Source organism: Panulirus ornatus, chromosome 4 (genome assembly GCF_036320965.1).
Source record: "Panulirus ornatus isolate Po-2019 chromosome 4, ASM3632096v1, whole genome shotgun sequence".
Classification (NCBI taxonomy): Eukaryota; Metazoa; Arthropoda; class Malacostraca; order Decapoda; family Palinuridae; genus Panulirus; species Panulirus ornatus.
The window spans coordinates 17,071,649-17,089,975 of record NC_092227.1 but is presented as its reverse complement, the minus strand read 5'-3'; the positions used below and the strand labels follow the sequence as shown (position 1 = coordinate 17,089,975).

Genomic DNA, 18,327 nt, shown 5'->3' with positions numbered 1-18,327 from the left:
CTTATTTACAGTAAAGTACATTTCGACTGACGTCTTACAGGGTATACTAAAACCTTACTGTCTATTGTGCTGCCCAGTCTTCTTGTAACGAGGTCAGTCACCAAAGCCGATCTACACATTATTGTTTCTCATGCTAAGGCCAGAGGCTACCTGTGACCCGTCTCCCTCAGACTAGTCCTTGAGGACCACGTATTCAAATACGTACTCGCACCCTTCCTGACAATACGGTTTCAAACATCATAATTCCAGTTTGCATTGAAACTTAAAGTATTTCTTAACGAATAGCCAGTATTGTGACTCCGTTCGCTGATGGCTGTCCGTCTACCTACAAATGACACTTACACCAGTTGGCACAAGGTGGCAGCGTTAACTCCTCAGGAGCGATAAGACAGGTCATGCCCCTAAGGTTTGCTGTGGGACCGCAAATCGCTTTCTATTTTTTCTTAGTTCTGTCAAAACAGTTCAGTGAAGCAGATCTTGAGCGGTTAATGTACAGGAATAGTGAGTCTCATAAATCTAATACTCTATTGCTTGTTTACGCCAATTCACTCAAACAATGTTGGCAGCTGTGTGGTCAGGACTGAGCCAAAGTTCTGGGATATAAACATTTGTTGCCTTGGCAACTCCCAAGGGCGGCTAGGAAGGTGACGTCACACATTAATGAATATCATTAATCATCTTTATGTGCGGAATTAAACACTGTAAACAAAGCGATGTCAAAGTGAAAAAAATAAATCATTGTCATGTAAAGAAAACCCACAACAACAACAACAACAACAACAACAACTACAACCACAAAACGCTGATCTTGTGGAACCATCATATTTTGTGTGAGAATAATACCATGTGCTGGTGTTGGCCTGCCACACACCAAGGTTGGCCTGGCTTTATGCTTATCCTTAACTCCGTCTTTGTCCTGCTCCTAACTCTTATTATCTCCCAGCCTCGCTCGCTGAACCTGCTAAAGTCTCTCTCTCTCTCTCTCTCTCTCTCTCTCTCTCTCTCTCTCTCCCTCTCTCTCTGAGCTTTTGTCTAATTGTTTCTCACTCTCTCCAAAAGCTTCCCCTCACCCCCTCCCCAACACATCTTACTCCTTCCGTTTCACGTTTTTCTCTCTCACTTCTCACCCACACCATCATCCCTTCCTCCACCACACCTTGTCTCACAGTCTCTCATTGTCTCTCGCTGTCTCAACAGGTTCTTCAGGAACGCGTCTCACAACGTGAAGGCGGAGGTAGACGTCATCTACGCCAACATCATGGACACCGACGGGGCTGACATCCCCGTGTGGGACCAACTGAAGCTCTTCAGGTGAGTCTTCGCCAAGCGTTCCGGGACAATGTGATCATGTCAGCGATCAACGTCACCCAGTTTATAAGTACACAGCCACAAACATGAGCCTCTTTGTGATGGAGTGATTAGCATTACTGACCATGAAACAGCATGGACTAGCCCGGGGTCGGACCCTGATGGGTTCGAATTCTGGGCGTGGCAGTAGGACTACACCCAACTCAGGTGTTCATCCTCCTCCCGGGGCAGGCCGTTGAATGGGTATCTGGCTTAGTCAGATGTGTGTGTGTGTGTGATGGGGGGGGTTGTATGTGCATACATGCATAGGGGTAAAGACATGATACAAGTATACAAGGTTAAGAGACGGGGCAACACGAGTATAAAGCTCTCTTTCTGTAACACGCACATAGTAATCACAATTTGTAATCACACACACACACACACACACACACACACACACACATGCGAAGTGCATTCAGAAAGTTCTAATCCTTACACTTTATTTCAAAGAATAGTGTACATAAAACGTATTTATAAGCAGTTCCCTTCCAATATATCTCCCTCTGGTGATAAGTAAGTATACCAACGTTTCTCCTACTTTGGAAGCGCACCAATGGAAGTCTTCATCTGTGAACTGATCAAGATCCACTTCCACATTATCATGGAGGGTTGGAATGTAATCAAATCGTTTACCTTTCAACTTCATTTTGAATTTTGGGGTAAGAAAAAATCACATGGGTCGAGGTCAGGTGAATATGGAAGGTTTGTGGATAACAGGACTGAGTTTTTCTTTTAGCCAAAAAATTCTTGAATGGAGACATCAGTGTGTGGGGGAGCTTTGTCTGGTGCAGAAGCCACTGACCATCTTCAGATAGCTGATGGAGGTTTTCTTCACTTATTCCCTCAATCGAATCAGAACCTCCTTATACAAGGTCTAGTTTACTGTCCTACGTTTACAAATCAGCGTGTGTATATATAAATATATGTATATATTTTTTTTTTCCTTTCATACTATTCGCTATTTCTCGCGTCAGCGAGGTAGCGTTAAGAACAAAGGACTGGGCCTTTTGAGAGAATATATATATATATATATATATATATATATATATATATATATATATATATATATATATATATATATATATATATATATATATCAATTATCCCTGGGTTAGGTGAGAAAGAGTTTTACCTCCAGATTCCCTGCGTGTCGTAAAAAAACGACTAAAGGGGGCGGAAGTAGAGTGCCGGAAACCCTCCCCTTCTTATATTTCAATTAATAAAAGACGAACAAAGGAAGGAGCCAAGCAGGGAGTCCTCATCCTCCTCGAAGACACAGGCTTGGGTGTCTAAGTGTGTGTGGACATCACCAGGATGAGAAGAGAAAAGAGATAAGAAGTATGTTTGAAGAGAGAAACCTGGATGTTCTGGCTCTGAGTGAAACAAAGCTCAAGGTAAAAGTGAAGAATCTTTTGGAAATGTCTTAGGATTGAAGACAAGGGCTGGTGAGAGGAGAACAACTACGGAAGGAGTAGCACCACTCCTGAAGCAGGATTGTGGGAATTAGTGAAAGAGTGTAAGGAAGTGAATTCTAGACTAACGGGGGTAAGAACGATAATGGTAGGAGACTTGGGTGATTTTCATAGTACTTATGCACCTGGCCATGAGATGAAAGATCATGAGAGGCAAGTGTTTTGAAAGCAGCTGAATGAGGGTTTTCAGTATTATGAATGGGAATGGTGAACAGCTTGTGGAGTTGCGTGTTGCAAAAGGACAGGCGATTATGAATACCTGGTGTAAAAAGAGTGAAATACACAAGTATACATGTGTGAGCAGGAGAGATGGTTAACGGGTATTTCCGGATTACATAATAATTGATAGGCGTGCAAACGAGAGACTTTTGGATGTAAATGTACTGAGAGGGGCGGCTGGTGGGTTCTCTGGTCACTATCTGGTAGAGGCAAGGGTGAAGATTTGCAGTTTTATGAAAAGAGGAGACAATATCGGTGAGATCAGAATGGTGAAAGTAAGTGAGCTTCGAAAAGAGACTTGCGTAAAGAAATATCCAGAGAGACTGAATGTAGAATGACAAAAAGTGAGAGTAAATGAACCGAGGAGAGTGCATGAGGAATGGGAGATATTTGGGAAAGTAGTGATGGCATGTGCAAGAGATGCATGTGACATGAGAAAGGTGAGAGGAGGGCAAATTAGAAAGGGTCATGAGTGGTGGGATGAAGAAATAAAGTTGCTTGTGCGAGAGAAAGAAAAGAGGCGGCTAGGTCGTACTTACATGGAAGAATTTGGGGATGCATAAGAGAAAGCGGCAAGAAGTCAAAAGGAAGGCGCTGGGGTTGAAAAGAAGGCAAATGAAAGTTGTGGTGAACAAGCATTAGTCAACTTTAGGAAGATTAAGATGTTCTGCAACAAGGTCAATAATGCGCGAAAAGCAAGAGAACAAATAGGAACATCGGTGAAGGGGGCAAAAGTGAGGAGGAGATGGAGTGAGTATTTTGAGAGAATGTTGAATGTGTTTGATGATAGGGTGGCAGATGTAGGGTGTTTGGGTTGGGGTGGCATACGAAATTAGAGAGTACTGGAGAATAGTTTGGTGAAGAGAGAAGTGTTCGTGAAAACCTTGCGTAGAATGATATATGGCAAGGCAACTGGAGTGGATGACATTGCGAGTTCACTAAGAAAAGGATTGAGTGTTTTGTTAACAATTGGCAAGTTAGGATTTTCAGTATACGTATGGAACTGATCATGGTTAGGTGCCTGAGATTTGGCGGTATGCATGTATAGTGCAACAGTACAAAGGTTTGGGGATAAAGGCAGCTGTTCAAACTACAGTAGTATAAGTTTGTTAAGTGTACCTGATACGTTGTATGGGAGGGTAGTGATAAAGAAAGTGAAGGCTGCAGGCATGTACAGAGCATAAGATTGGTTTCAGAAGTGTTAGAGGATGTGTGGATCAACAGTCTGCTTTGGAGATGTGTGAGAAAAAAATAAAGAACGGATGGATTTGTATGTGGCATTTATCAATCTGGAGAAAGCATATGATAGGGTTGATAGAAATGCCTTGTGGAAGGATTTAAGAATATTTGGTGTTGAAGGAAAGCTGCAAGAAGCAGAGAGAAGTTTTCATCAAGGGTGTAAGGCACGTGTACGAGCAGGGAGAAGGGGGAGTGAATGATTCAAAGTAAAGGCTGGTCTGTGGCAGGATTGTGTGATGTCACCATGGTTGTTTATCTTGTTTAGGGATGAAGCAGCGAGGGAGGTAAATGCGAGAGTCATAGAGAGGGGCGAGTATGCAGTCGGTAAGGGATGAGAGGATCTGGGAAATCAGTTATTGTATGCCGAGGATACAGCACTGGTGGCAGATTCGAGTGTGAGACTGCAGAAGTTAGTGACTTTGTTTGGAAAAGTGTGTGAAAGGAGGAAATTAAGGGTAAATGTGAATGAAAGGAACGTTACTAGGTTTAAAAAGGTAGGAGCGGGTGGAGATGGGGGGAGTCTGAATTGGAGAAATATTGGGCAAACTAAAGCGTTCTAGATACTTTAGAGTGGACATGCAGCGAATGATACCATTTTAGAGGTAGCGAATCATCGGCTGGGTGAGGGGACGAAAGTTCTGAGAACAATTAAGAATTTATGGAGAGAGAAATCGTTATCAGGGAGGACAAAGATAAGTAAAAATGTTTGAAAGTATAGTAGTCACATCATCATCATCATATAGATAAGACTGCGCGGAGGAGGGTAGGTGTGTTGAAAGTGAAAATTTTTGAGGATAATATGTGGGGCGAGGTGGTTTGATCGAGTAAGTAATGAAAGAGTAAGAGAGAGGTGTGGTGATAAAGAAAAAAAAGTGTGTATGAGAGAGCTGAAGAAGGGTGTGCTGAAATGGTGTGGACATATGGAGAAAATGAATGAGGATAGGTTGACAAAAAGGATATATGTCAGAAGTGGAAGGAACAAGGAAAACGGCGAGACCAAATTTGAGATGTAAGGATAGTATAAAAAAAATTAGAGATTGGGGCCTGAATATGCATGCAGGTGAAAGTCGTAGACGGGTTAGAATGATTTGGAACGATGTGGTATCCAGGGGCCGACGCAGTCAGTTAACTGAACTAGGGCTGTGAAACTATGAGAACGTCTGTGGGGCTTGGTTGTGGTTAGGGAGCAGTGGTTTCGGTGCATTACACATGACAGGTAAAGTATGGATGTGGGTGGCTTCTGTTCATCTGTTCCTGCCGCTACCTCGCTAAGGCGGGAAATGGACATCGAGTGTATATATATATATATATATATATATATATATATATATATATATATTTTTCTTTCTTTTAAACTATTCGCCATTTCCCGCGTTAGCGAGGTAGCGCTAAGAACAGAGGACTGGGCCTTTTTTGGAATATCCTCAACTGGCCCCCTCTGTTCCTTCTTTTGGAAAATTAAAAAAAAAAAAACGAGAGGGGAGGATTTCCAGCCCCCCGCTCCCTCCCCTTTTAGTCGCCTTCAACGACACGCAGGGAATACGTGGGAAGTATTCTTAATCCCCTATCCCCAGGGATATATATATATATATATATATATATATATATATATATATATATATATATATATATATATATATATATATATATATATATATATCCTCAAACAGCCAGGATTCGAACCCAAGACCTTATGCGTGGTAGGCGGGATCACTACCGCTAGGCTATGATTGCCCCTAATAGGGGAATGACTATAATCGAATACCCTTCGTCTCACATCCAAGGGCAACGGAGTCTAAACCAGTCAAATCCCATCAGCCTCACATTACCAGCGGCTAACATTTTACAGAGCCCAACTGCTCAAACGCTGAAGTGTATGAACACGAATATAGTGCATATGAAAGCTTACTTTCATAGAACACATAACATCCTTCAACTGCCAGGATTCGAACCCAGGACCTTCTGTGAGGCAGGCAGGATCGCTAACGCTTGGCTATGATCGCTCCGAGAGGAAGTTTCCAAATTCCTCACTCAAAAACGAAATATGCTATCAACCTTTTTGTAAAAGATGTTTATGAATATTCATGGGTACTCATAGCCCATGTATAAGCAAGTTCGACAAATCTATGACATGTAAACCGAACTTTTATAGAAACAAAAATGGTGAAAATGAAGGACAGTTTCCCATGAATCACCGAAGCATAATACTTGTAGATGAAACTCAAGCATTACTTGTTCATTTTAATCATGTATCAGGTGTGTGATAACCATGCTACAAATAGAGGATACAAGTATTTGTAAGGCGGAATGAACAAGTTCAGTTCAGAAGACACGAGTAAATGTACAAGCAGAAAGAAAACAAACAAGACTTCCGCCCTATCTAGCCAAGACATCCCCATGCTCTGCTGCGGCAGATCTGCTCAGAATAAGACTCCTGACTTGAGTGAAAAAGTTCAGTGTGTTGCTCACACCGTCATATGCCCGTTAGAACGTTCTAAGAAAATATATCAAAGGATAAAGGGAGACGGAAGGCTTCAATGTAATCAAGTGTTCCAATATGTGGGGAAAAAACGCCTTGGACGGAAAAAGATCAGATTTTTTAATTTTTTTTTTCTTTTTTTTTAAGGATGAGACAGCTGTCTTGACATTGAAGTACCTTGGTTCGAGTCTTGGGTTAGGAATGAAACTTGTCCTCTCTATCCCGAGGACAACCAGAGATAATACGGCAGTATTATCATCTCATCTCATCCGTTAAAGACATATTAAGGGATGAAATCAACAGATAGATTTCAGATACACTCAGATTTGGTCGGTGGCTGCTGGGGCACGTCTGGAGGAATGTCGGGCAACCCGGGGGAGAGAGAGAGAGAGGAAGTGTGGGCGTCAGTGGTGTGTTTGGGGTAAGTGTGGCAGATGGTGGGTTGTTGATGGTGGGGCAGTTGGTGGGTTGTTCATGGTGAGGCAGGTGGTGGGTGAGGCGTTAGGAGGGAACACCTCCATGTAGCACAGCTGGTGGCCTTTCTGCGCATATCGCCACACGTTCTTACGTCTTTTATGACTCGCTTGTTACGCCGTCAACTCGACACTGTACATCTCTCCCTCGCCCCCGCCATCGACCTCATACCTCCTCCTCCCAGCCGGCAACCAAATGCCTCCACCCAATTCCATCCCGCAGTATACTACACTTCCCTCACTCTTATCCAAACTTTGGAGAACACGTCTCCCTCACCAGGGATCACGGGCCTCCCCAACCCAGCACCTCGCACCTCCCACATGTTCCATCACAAGTGGCTCTGGTGGCGAGGGACGGTTACGTGAACCATCGAAGAGAACTAATCACAATCAGACAGCAGATCTCGGTGACATGATAGTAACCATGACCTCACTGCAAACCGAAGCACGTGTGGCAGAAGCAGCGGGTGCGCAGCAGACGGGGAGAGAGGGGACCAGCGTCTCCACGCCCTATTTATACACTTGTGCCGTTAGGGTGTGAGCAAATCACGGGTTAAATAACTTAACAAGGGGGTAGCCTGCATAGGGAGGGTCGGGGCTCTCACATGGATAAGTCTGGCTCTCCTGTCCCGTTCCTCTTACCCATGACAGACCCCGACCACCATGACACGTAGCTGAATAAACTGCTGAGCCGACGGCGAGCGACCATGTGCCAGCGATTCCCAGACGACTATACCATTGAGCGGTGCTGCGTCACACGTAATACTATGCGGACAAGGACGTTAAGAACCATACGTCGAGACACTGTCATACTGAATCATAATGAATGGATATAAGGGTAACACAGCTGCTGTAGTAAACACAACTACCACTGTATACAGGATGCATAAGACCCTCACTCATATCCGTCCAGTAAACTCACCACTTAGGCAGAGATGTGGAGGTTGTGAGGCATGGGGGCTTAGGTGTGAAGATTGTGAGGTGTGGAGTTTATGAGGCGTGGAGGGTGAGGTTTGGTGGTTGTTAGGCGTGGAGGCTGAGATGTGAAGGTTGTAAGGTGTGGAGGTTGTGAGCTGTGGAGGCTGAGATGTGGAGGTTGTGAAACGTTCTTTTTTAACACAGCTGCTGTTATTGGCACTCCACACACACACACACACACCCGTCCGTTGTCTCCGCCACTTAAAACTGATTCTCGGCAAGCTTTACCCTCCTGTCACCTTAATATCATGTACCTATGATGTCCTCATCATCCGGGATTGCCCCAGATATCCTCAAGTCTGCCCCTCCCACTCCCTACTCCTCTCCTTATTTCATGTGCCTTAAAAATGAACCGTTGACGGTGGAGGCAAACCCAGGGAAAAGTATTTTCTCTGTACTCTTTTGCTTTCATTATTCACAATAATTGATCAGTCGGTGTCGCATCGAACACCATCGGCGTGTTCCTCCATCAGGATCATATCTGCACTCTCCTCAGTGCCACACTCTCTATGCCTCGTCAGCGCCCAGTTAAGGTTTTAATATCTCTTGACCCAAGAATGCGACTGTCACCCTAGATTCCGCGTCAAACTCTCTGATGTGAGGAACGTTGTGAGAGACGATGTGGCGGCTGGTGAGCAAGACACGCTATAACAACCAGTGTGGTCTGCTCAGACAAGCATGTATCTTGAGTGAACTTTCATTTCGTTGCATCACCAACTTACACTACGTTCAGTTGCTTGTCCGCGTAGCGTGGCTAGTTCATTGCATCATGCCTCTCCAGTTTCAAGAAGAGGATGAAGAAGAAAAAGAAGAAGAAGAAGAAGAAGAAAAGATGAAGAAGAAGAAGAAGAAGAAGAAGGAGACGAATAATAATAAGAACATAAACAGCTACAGCATGTAAAGCCGTGACTACCACTACCCATATTCCAGGCGTCATAATATGGACGCCTGACTGCATCACCAGAGTAAGTCTCGTGTCTTCCTGGTCTCGCCGGTGAGGCCACCAGCCATTTCTCCTGCACCAGCAAAATGGTTCTTCATGTCTCTCATTTTGGGTTATAGTATAAGGGTGGTACAACTGAACACACTGTTATAAGGCGACCCTTAACACACTAAATCTACAGCTACTTACAAGGCAGCTCTATAAGTGTGACTGCCGATATATTTAGAAATTATCCCCTTGCGTCTCATTTGTGAGACCTACATAGCAGACTGACTGAGGGCTTGACCCATCTGGCTCTCTATACTGTGCCACCTCCCAGTTCACTAAATTAGAATATTTCAGGAAGGAATAGATAGTATATATCTTTTTTCTCACGGGTGTTCATATCTTAATCAGACGATACGTACACGAGTGTTGGCCACTGTGGAGTATAAAAGTCAGCTTAGGATCATCCTACTCACCATGAATGCTTTCTATTCATTGCCACACATGTTTCCACCTTACAGAAAGGCTCAGAACTGGAAGCCGGTGCTGATCGTGTTCCTGGTATTCATGTGCGGCCAGTTCAGTGGGTTTGCGGTGGTCACAGCTTACACCGTCGACATTTTCAACGAAGCCAACACCAACGTGGACTCTAACACCGCCACCATTATCGTTGGTCTTGTCAGGTAAATAACGCGCTTACCCTTAATTCCTCAGACCTTATTAGCTAGTGTTGTGCAGTACCTGCCCCTGGGGAATGTACCCTGTATCAGATGGCATGGTACAATGTGAATGTGCAAGGATGCATACCGTGTTTATTGGCATGGTACAGTATATGCTTGGAGAAGGTGTACATCAGATGGGATGATACAGAATGTATGGGGATGTGTGCTTTCTTTTTATCCTGATACAGTACGTATCGGAATATGATATAATGTAGTCCCTGGTGTGGCAAAGGTTTTGTGAGGAACGTGTATGGTAGTGTGGTATAATATGGCTATGGGAGGACCTGTAACGTGTTAACTAGAATTGGTGTCATTGATGTGGAGGTGGTGTGGGGAAGGGGTTTCAATCAACTGTCACTCTGTAAGGTATGGTAGTGTGGTATAATATGTCTACGGGAGTACCTGTAACGTGTTAACTAGCATTGGTGTCGTGGATGTGGAGGTGGTGTGGGGAAGGGGTTTCAATCAACTGTCACTCTATAAGGTATGTGGGGAAGTGGCACTATGTTAGCCGTCATGCCAACGTGTACAGTACATGGAGAGTGTACCATCTGTTCCAATCATCATCTGGTACGGTAGGGTGTACAGGTGAGCCTCGTATGGTAGCAACCATCCGTTACAATATTTGCAGACGACCTGAATATTACATGCAATGTATTTTCTACGACAGTGATCACAGAAATGGATATTCCTTCATCAAATTCTGGTAAAGATGAATATTTCATATGGGTAAATATTTCCGAGTAATCGAGACCTACACAGAGCTTTAACCAAGTGATGATGACGGCCGCAGGTTTGCGTCGACGCTGGTCAGTGCCGTGCTCCTGGACCGGACAGGCCGCAAGCCACTCCTTATCATCTCATCCATCGGATCCTGCGTCGGCATGGTCTCCATCGGCGCCTTCTTTTATCTCAAGGACGCCGGCTCAGCTGATGTGAGTATCTGGAGGAAAGGCAAGCAGGCACCGGGTTTTGAGAGAGAGAGAGAGAGAGAGAGAGAGAGAGAGAGAGAGAGAGAGAGAGAGAGAGAGAGAGAGAGAGAGAGAGAGAGGTAAGGTTTGATCTTTACCACTCCTTTATCACTGTGCCCATCTCCAGCGACATCTCAAACAGTATTTCAAGAGACTTGTTTAGTATATCTACGAACATGTTCAGAACACATGGTAAACTTTCGTCAGGACCATAAGCCTTCAGGACCATAAGTCTTTTCTACGTAGATATCTCAATGCTTTCTAAAGCTTCCACCCCGTTCCATCTCACTGGTGTTATATGCTAGTCTCCTCAAGTGTGAAAACACTTTTGAATTTCTCATTCAGTCCTCTTGCCTTATTTGGAGACTCCGGTTATTTGCGTTCTGACACTATTAATATTTTTCTCCCAATCCTCCTGTGATATACCACGTTTGGTGATCAACCCGCTGAAAACTGCCTTGTCTTTAATTTGCTGAACCATAACCTGACGTCTCCTCACGTCTTGATTATAACTACAAGTTCTTTCCCTTTCCTTTTTCATCGCCGTAATTACTCCCGGCAATTCACTCACTCACTCTCCGTATGTCAGCCACTTATATAATGTACTGCATGATCTCCTTTGAATGTTCAATCTCTTAAGTTTTTCTTTACCGAGGTTGGCAAGACTCTGGACATTCGAACGGAAAACTAGGATCTTCCCATAATCAACTGTTGCTAAATTCCTGCGAACTGGCACAGTCAGACTTGAAATCCAACGATCATTCAGGGTCCTTTTCACACTCTGCATATAATATAAGCTTGCAATCCATGAAGCTCTTCTCTGGAGCGGGTTTTGTGTGTGTGTGTGTGTGTGTGTGTGTGTGTGTGTGTGTATGTATGTGTAGTTACCCATGTGTCCTATACGGACAGGGAGTGGGGCTTCATTTCTTGAACACTGTACTATCATACAAACTTTTGAATTTATGTATGGTAAGCATATTCCGACTTCATTCAATATGTTCTACTTATCTACTAATTACATGTTATAATATCTGGTTGCTTTGTCCCTTCATCCCACAAGGTATCGTCCACTGTCCACTCCGTCGACCTTTTCTAAAAGCTTTAATGTTGTGATCAGGTCACCTCTCAGTCTTCTCTCTCCCAGAGAGGGTACATTCTCTGTAGCTTACCTCATTTAATTCTGGTACCCTCTTTGATGCCCTCCTCTTGGCCTTTTTCTATGAATTCTTTGTGCTTTAGTTGTGGCGACCAAACCTGAGAAACACATTCTAGATTTGGCCTTATCTAGAAAATGAATATAGTTCGCTATATCTTTCCTAATCCAAATACCTGAAAGCTATTCTGGTATTTGCTAGCAAACAGTTTTTCTCCTCAGCTACTCTCCTAATATGGGACTGTGGAGACAGGTCAGGGACAAAGTTTACTCCCAAGTCCCTCCCATACCCAACCTTACAACCTATTTCCTACTAGGTTATAATTATATCACGCCGTCTTTCGCTTAGTTCCATCTCCATTACTTTACATTTGCTCAAGTTGATCTTCATCAGCCACGTTTCAAAACAACTTTGAAGTCTGGTTAAGTCCCTTTGCAATGTGATGCAATCGTCCTCATTTCTCACTTTCATTATGGACTTTGCAACATGAGCAAACATACTCAGGTAGGATACCAAACCTTCAGGAGAGTCATTAATGTAGACCTAGAAGAGTAATGGTCCCAGAGCCGAACCTTGTGGCATTCCGCTGGTCACCTCCACCCATTTGGAGAAGGCGCCTCTGACTTGCGTCCTTTGTTCCCTCCAACTTAGGTAATCTTCTATCCAACGAAGGCATTTCTTGCTTTTCCTACCTGTTGTGTGTGTGTGTGTGTGTGTGTGTGTGTGTGTGTGTGTGTGTGTGTGTGTGTGTGTGTGTGTGTGTGTGTGGGTGTGTGTGCTTAAAGAGGACAAGACGTTGTAATAGCAAAACAAAGGCTTGCAAGTCTTGCATCTGTCTCTCACATATTTTCCGTATAAATATTTTCTCACCCAGTGAGGGGGCCCCAGTCTGTATTGTCGTGTTCCTCTACAGGGGTTGGGACTGATGCCGCTGGCGTCGCTCCTCATCTATGTCTTCTTCAACGAGCTGGGTTACGGCCCCATCCCTTGGCTGCTGTCTGGAGAGCTGATCCCACTGGCGGTGCGAACCATTGGTAATGGGGTGGCTGTCACCGCTTACTCTCTCTTCGCCTTCGTCATTGGTCTTACATTCCCCCTTCTGACGGACCTCATGAACACCTACATCGTCTTCTGTATGTACGCCATCTTCAGCCTCTCCGGCGTGGCGCTGGGCATTTACCTACCGGAGACGCGGGGGAAAACGCTGGAAGAAATCGAAAAGTTCTTTACTCCAAAGAAGGCATCAGACGTGGAAATGTCACTCACCAAAGACCAGATGTTATAATTTCATTGCACTGTATGAGGGATATCCTGTTCCTACCAAACTCGGGCTGATGTGAGGAGTTAAGATAATCAAAGAGCCTCGAAGTTATACAAGATTTTCTTCGTGTAACACTAAAGGCAAGCCGCAGAATATCTGGAGAAAATTTCATTTTATATCAGGGTTTTGGCTTTGAACACTCACGAAGAGGCATTACGTGCCGGCACACACAGCCGCTAACCTGTTACGTTGATTAAGATTACAAAGGAGGACTGTGGCGAGGTAAGTGGCAACACACTGATGCTTACGAGAGACGTGGCCAGTGACGCAGCCACACGTGAGGACAAAGTCCCCTCGATGGTACCCATTCCAAGACCTTGTAGTGTCGCTAGTGTAAAGTTAATGAAAATGTCATTGTTTACTGTTTCTTGTGAGTAAATGTATGTGTATGCGCGTGTGTGAGTGGTGTGTGTGTGTGTGTGTGTGTGTAAGCGTGGCCCCAAATAGGCTGCGACATTTTGTAAGAGCTATCCAGCAGATGTTCATCGTCTTTGCTAATTTTCTGTGTTACATAAAGACAATGCACATCTGTTACAGTGTAAGTGTTGTATATTTATCTAGATTTAAGTCCGTTCCGTAAGTAATATGTACGCACAAATATGTAGCGAAACTTGGGAATATGCTTAGTGATTTAACAACAATGCTTAAAGGTAAACAGGAGCCCTGTAAGTTTCCAGAGTCCAAGTACGTAATGCAGGTTACAAACTGAGGGATGTGTTCTGAAAGTCAGTTGATCACAGACCGCCGTCTGTCTGTCTGTAAGGGGCTCTGACCGCATAATTTCGCAGAAATAACTTCGTATTAGTTACAGGTAGAATTTTTCTATTTTGATGTCATTCTTGAAGCGTTGCTCTCTCACATAATGTATCATGTCTTTCCTCCCGTTGAGTTATATGATTTTTCAACATTAATGTTCCGTTCCTTATAGTACCCTAGAGGAATTATCTTCTTCCCTACATTTCCATGAAAACGGGTTAATCTCTTCATTAGTCTGTGTGTTCACAGTACTTCATACCGAGTAGCTCTGTAGGAGAGTAAACATGAGAGAGGCTGCTTCAGCCCAGAAGTAATGATGTCCCTGTGATCTTCCTTTGGTTTTACTGATGACGTTCTGTGATAACCTCTGAAGCTCTCCGACGACCCCGGACGAGACTTATAACCCAGCCTCAGCAAAGGTGCTTCCGGTCACCTTACTGTGACCTAGACACAGCAAGGCGCTGCCTGTCACCTTGTTGTGACCTTCACGGAGCAAGGTGCCGCCAGTCACCTTGCTGTGACCTAGACACAGCAAGGTGATGCCAGTCACCTTGCTGTGTCGATGACAGTCATCTTGCTGCGTCTGACGGTGGCTTCCATAAGGACGAGACTTCTGCGAGACCCTGTACCCGGTCGTCTTACCGGAGAACATTTGTAAATAGTATTTCATTTCAAAAGTTTTATATTTATTGCATATACATATATATAACGTATGATCTAAGAGAGGCAGAGAGAGAGAGAGAGAGAGAGAACCCTGCCTGCGAACTCTCTCATACCTCAACCTAAAGATGACCGCCTGTGACCATCTGCTGTAGTCACGGGCAAGGCTCTGTCCATAGGGCCACGACAGATAACAAACTTGTCGAGTAAAAAGATGAATCGAGAGGTGGAGCCAAAGCCAAATCATGCCAACCGTTGGCACAAGATAATCACTAATGAACTGTTGAATTATTTAGCTGTAATGGTAACGCCTTTAATGTTTCTTTAAATCCATACCGCCATACATGGTATACCTGGTGACTGCTACTTTGCCACAGTGTTAGTCAGTGAGTCGTCAGCTACCACCTGTGGTCTGCACTAACGGTAAGCTTCAACCAGAGCTCAAATGTTGACTGCTTAGACGTCCTCAAGTTTGGGGGGAAACAAAAAACCTGGCGTCCGATCCGACTCGTTTTCTAACTCGCTCAACTCCTGCTGGCAACATGACTCATTGTTTTAGTGGAGGGAGATTACTTTTTTTTTTATCTTTATATGAATAATGAGCATTGCAAAGTCTACTACCCAAGACTTGTGGGTTTTCTACGGGTGCCGCAATCATTTTCCTTGTAAACATCTATTCCATATCTACAACGATCACTCGTCGTAGTGTGGAGCATTGTTAACATGTCTAGGGTGGATTTTCTTCTGCCTCTCTCTCAGTAGAATAGAATAAAAATGTTGCCACCTCATTAAGTCCATTACCAGGTCTATTCAGCCATCCCTTCCCGTCAGCCACACATGTTCTATAGGTATCATTTCGGCCACGGCTCCCCTGAGCCTTGAGAGTGTACCACCCAATAAGGCCTGGACACAACTGGCTGCCGCTTCCCATAGTTTCTGCGTGAAAAACAGCAACATGAGCATTAACCGTTATGACATCTGTGCCATATATATATGATGAGAAAAAACGGATCAAAATAGTTGGTGAGACGCAGACACCGCCTACCACCCTCATTTTTTTTTGAGCTCTGCAACATCCTCGTGTTTAACTGTGTAGAAACACCATTCAAGAATAATCTTGGACGTTTTTCATATGTCGTCTTGTTTTTCGATCCTGTGCAATCCCTCACTGAGCCACGAACCAATTCATTCAACTTGCAAAGTCTACGTCAATAATTTCCTATGAAGACAAACATGCCAACCAACCATTACGTGTTAAAGTGTGCGAGAAATTATAATACTTGGCATTGGATTTTCAAAGATCTAATCTACGATTCAGGTTTGATGACAACATCGGTTTGAGAGATTGGAACATATTACTTTATCATAGGCTCGAGTGGGTAGTGTTTTTCTCTTTATGAGTCAATTTCAGACCCGTAGTGGGATTTGGTTAGAGTTGGCAACTCTTTCCGGATTGCTGGTGATGCCTGTTTTTTTTTTACGTTGGAGACTCCAGTCAAGGACAAAAAGAGTCTACATCGAGGCTGAGCCTTAACTGAAATATAGAAGGGTTAATGAAAGGGAAAAAAAAGAGACAAGAGAAAGTATTGACGACTTTGGGGGGAATGTAAAACCTGTCTTTTAGAATGTGCCAGGTCTTAGTTACTGGGAGAGACATGAGAGGGGTAGGGAGTTCCAAAGCTTCGAGGTGCAGGGAAAGAAATAGTTAACAAAAAGGCTCATCTTTGAGTTGCCAACGGCCACACAATAATCATGTGACGCAGCAGCTTACCGAGCATTGCGTGGTCTACCTTGTGGTGGAGGCACAGAATGCTCATACATCTTTTTTTTTTTTACACCAACGCACAGGCGCATTGTGTGCTGTCCAGATTTGGAAATGTCAACATATTTGATCCTAAACTCGAATTATGAATTAGGACTCGAAATCAAAGGTATACATACTTATTGCAGTGAGATATAATGTGTCTTCCAGATTCATAATACTTTGACATGAAACGCTGAATCAAGTCTACAGATGTCCTGATTCTGGATCCAGAATCAAATGTCAGAGAGGCGCAGTGATTCAACGTCATCATGTATGTTAGTTTACAATGACGGGAGGTGATCGGTCATGTGCGGCGGTAACGCCGGTGAGATGATCCTGCAAACTCAAGTGACACACTGGGTTAGTAAGTCGCTCTAAATGTAAGTGACAGAACCTTCCCAACGTCTACCAGCCCCCTCGACCTCCACCTCTCTGGTCTTGTTCAGAAGAGAGGCATTAAGACTCTTCCTCAACAGTACAAATATGAGTGTATATAACAGGATTATAGTTTACATTAGGTATAGTTTATTAGAGCCTGGAGGCATGTTCACTCATGGTTTTGTTTATATGTTCGTGACTGTTGGAGAATTTGATACAGTTTACCATCTCTTATGTCAAGACGATGGTCGACGGTAAAAATATATATACATCCCCATGCGATTATCTGTTCACTCTTTTCCTATGCAATTTTCTCCTACAAAGAAAAAATTATTCCATTTAGTGTTATGTGGATAACGCCTCTTTTGTTATCTTGATGAATGTGTGTCTGAATCTGTTTTTCAGAGGTATTTGGCAACGAATCACGTTGGCCACCATAACTCACATGTTGATGTGACAAGAAATGGCCTTTTGTATTACGATTGTTATATATTTTAATGGACTATGAATAAACCATTATAAACTACCTGTCTCTGATTACCCTGTGACCATCTAAAATAAGCAATGACACCCTAAGGAAATTCCATCAAGTGAGACATCACCACCACAAATGGCCAGGATTCAACCACCACCACCACAGTTGCCACACCACCATCACTGCAGTGGTCGGGTCATTGACCATTACCACAGTGATACGCCAGAAAAATACGACCATCTCTTCTCGAGTTCAGAGCCTGACTTGTGGTATGGCTGAAGATGTAGTTCTGCGGAATTTTTATCCTTCGATTTTGCATTAGTCTATATTTTACATAGTCTATAGGTATGAACATGATGCATATGATACGCTCAAAGTGATGTGGCTGGAGAGCCTAGGAACCATCATTAAAAACACTAGTCCTAAGACACACATACACCAGACCCAGCCTACCGATGTGTCTATCTCGCGCTTAAGGGGTAGATCTTGATCGTGGGGTCGAGGTGACGACTCTCACTCCGTTACACCTGCTTTCTGGCACAATCATCTGGGGTTGGTGATTCGAATGAAGAGTAAGAATTGCGTGCGAACACAGGCTAAACGTCAGGAGAGGACAGGGAACGATATGTTTGTGAATGAAGAGTGAAAGTCCCCTCTTGAAACTGCACTGAGAGGCTGGTTGGTGAGAGGGAGAACATAAAAAGGAGAGACAACAAGGGGCCCGTCGGTTTATATCTAGGTTGTCAGTTCTGAACTTAAAGATAATGCACATAAAAAAGACTACAGGGGGTTCATGTCAGAAGTGTGCGGGTACTTGGGTGGCTGTAGGGTGAGAGGAGTGTACAGGGTACAAAAATCATGGTAGGGCGTCGCCAGTTAACCAGACATCACTGAACGTATATGGAAGGAGTGATGTGAAGGGTAAAGCCACTGCTGTGATAGAGCCCT

The 18,327-nt window shown here is 43.9% G+C and overlaps 1 protein-coding gene across 1 annotated transcript in view; it reads left to right on the top strand.

Moving 5' to 3' along the window:
- Positions 1-17,430, top strand: part of LOC139765876 (trehalose transporter 1-like protein) — an 82,814-nt gene extending 65,384 nt beyond the window's left edge. Inside the window, exons 6-9 of the mRNA XM_071693750.1 lie at positions 1,198-1,311; positions 9,660-9,821; positions 10,654-10,795; positions 12,899-17,430. Coding sequence (XP_071549851.1) covers positions 1,198-1,311; positions 9,660-9,821; positions 10,654-10,795; positions 12,899-13,270 — 790 coding nt within the window. The 3' untranslated portion in view covers positions 13,271-17,430. The remainder of the gene's footprint in view (positions 1-1,197; positions 1,312-9,659; positions 9,822-10,653; positions 10,796-12,898) is intronic.
- The last annotated feature ends 897 nt before the right edge of the window (positions 17,431-18,327 follow it).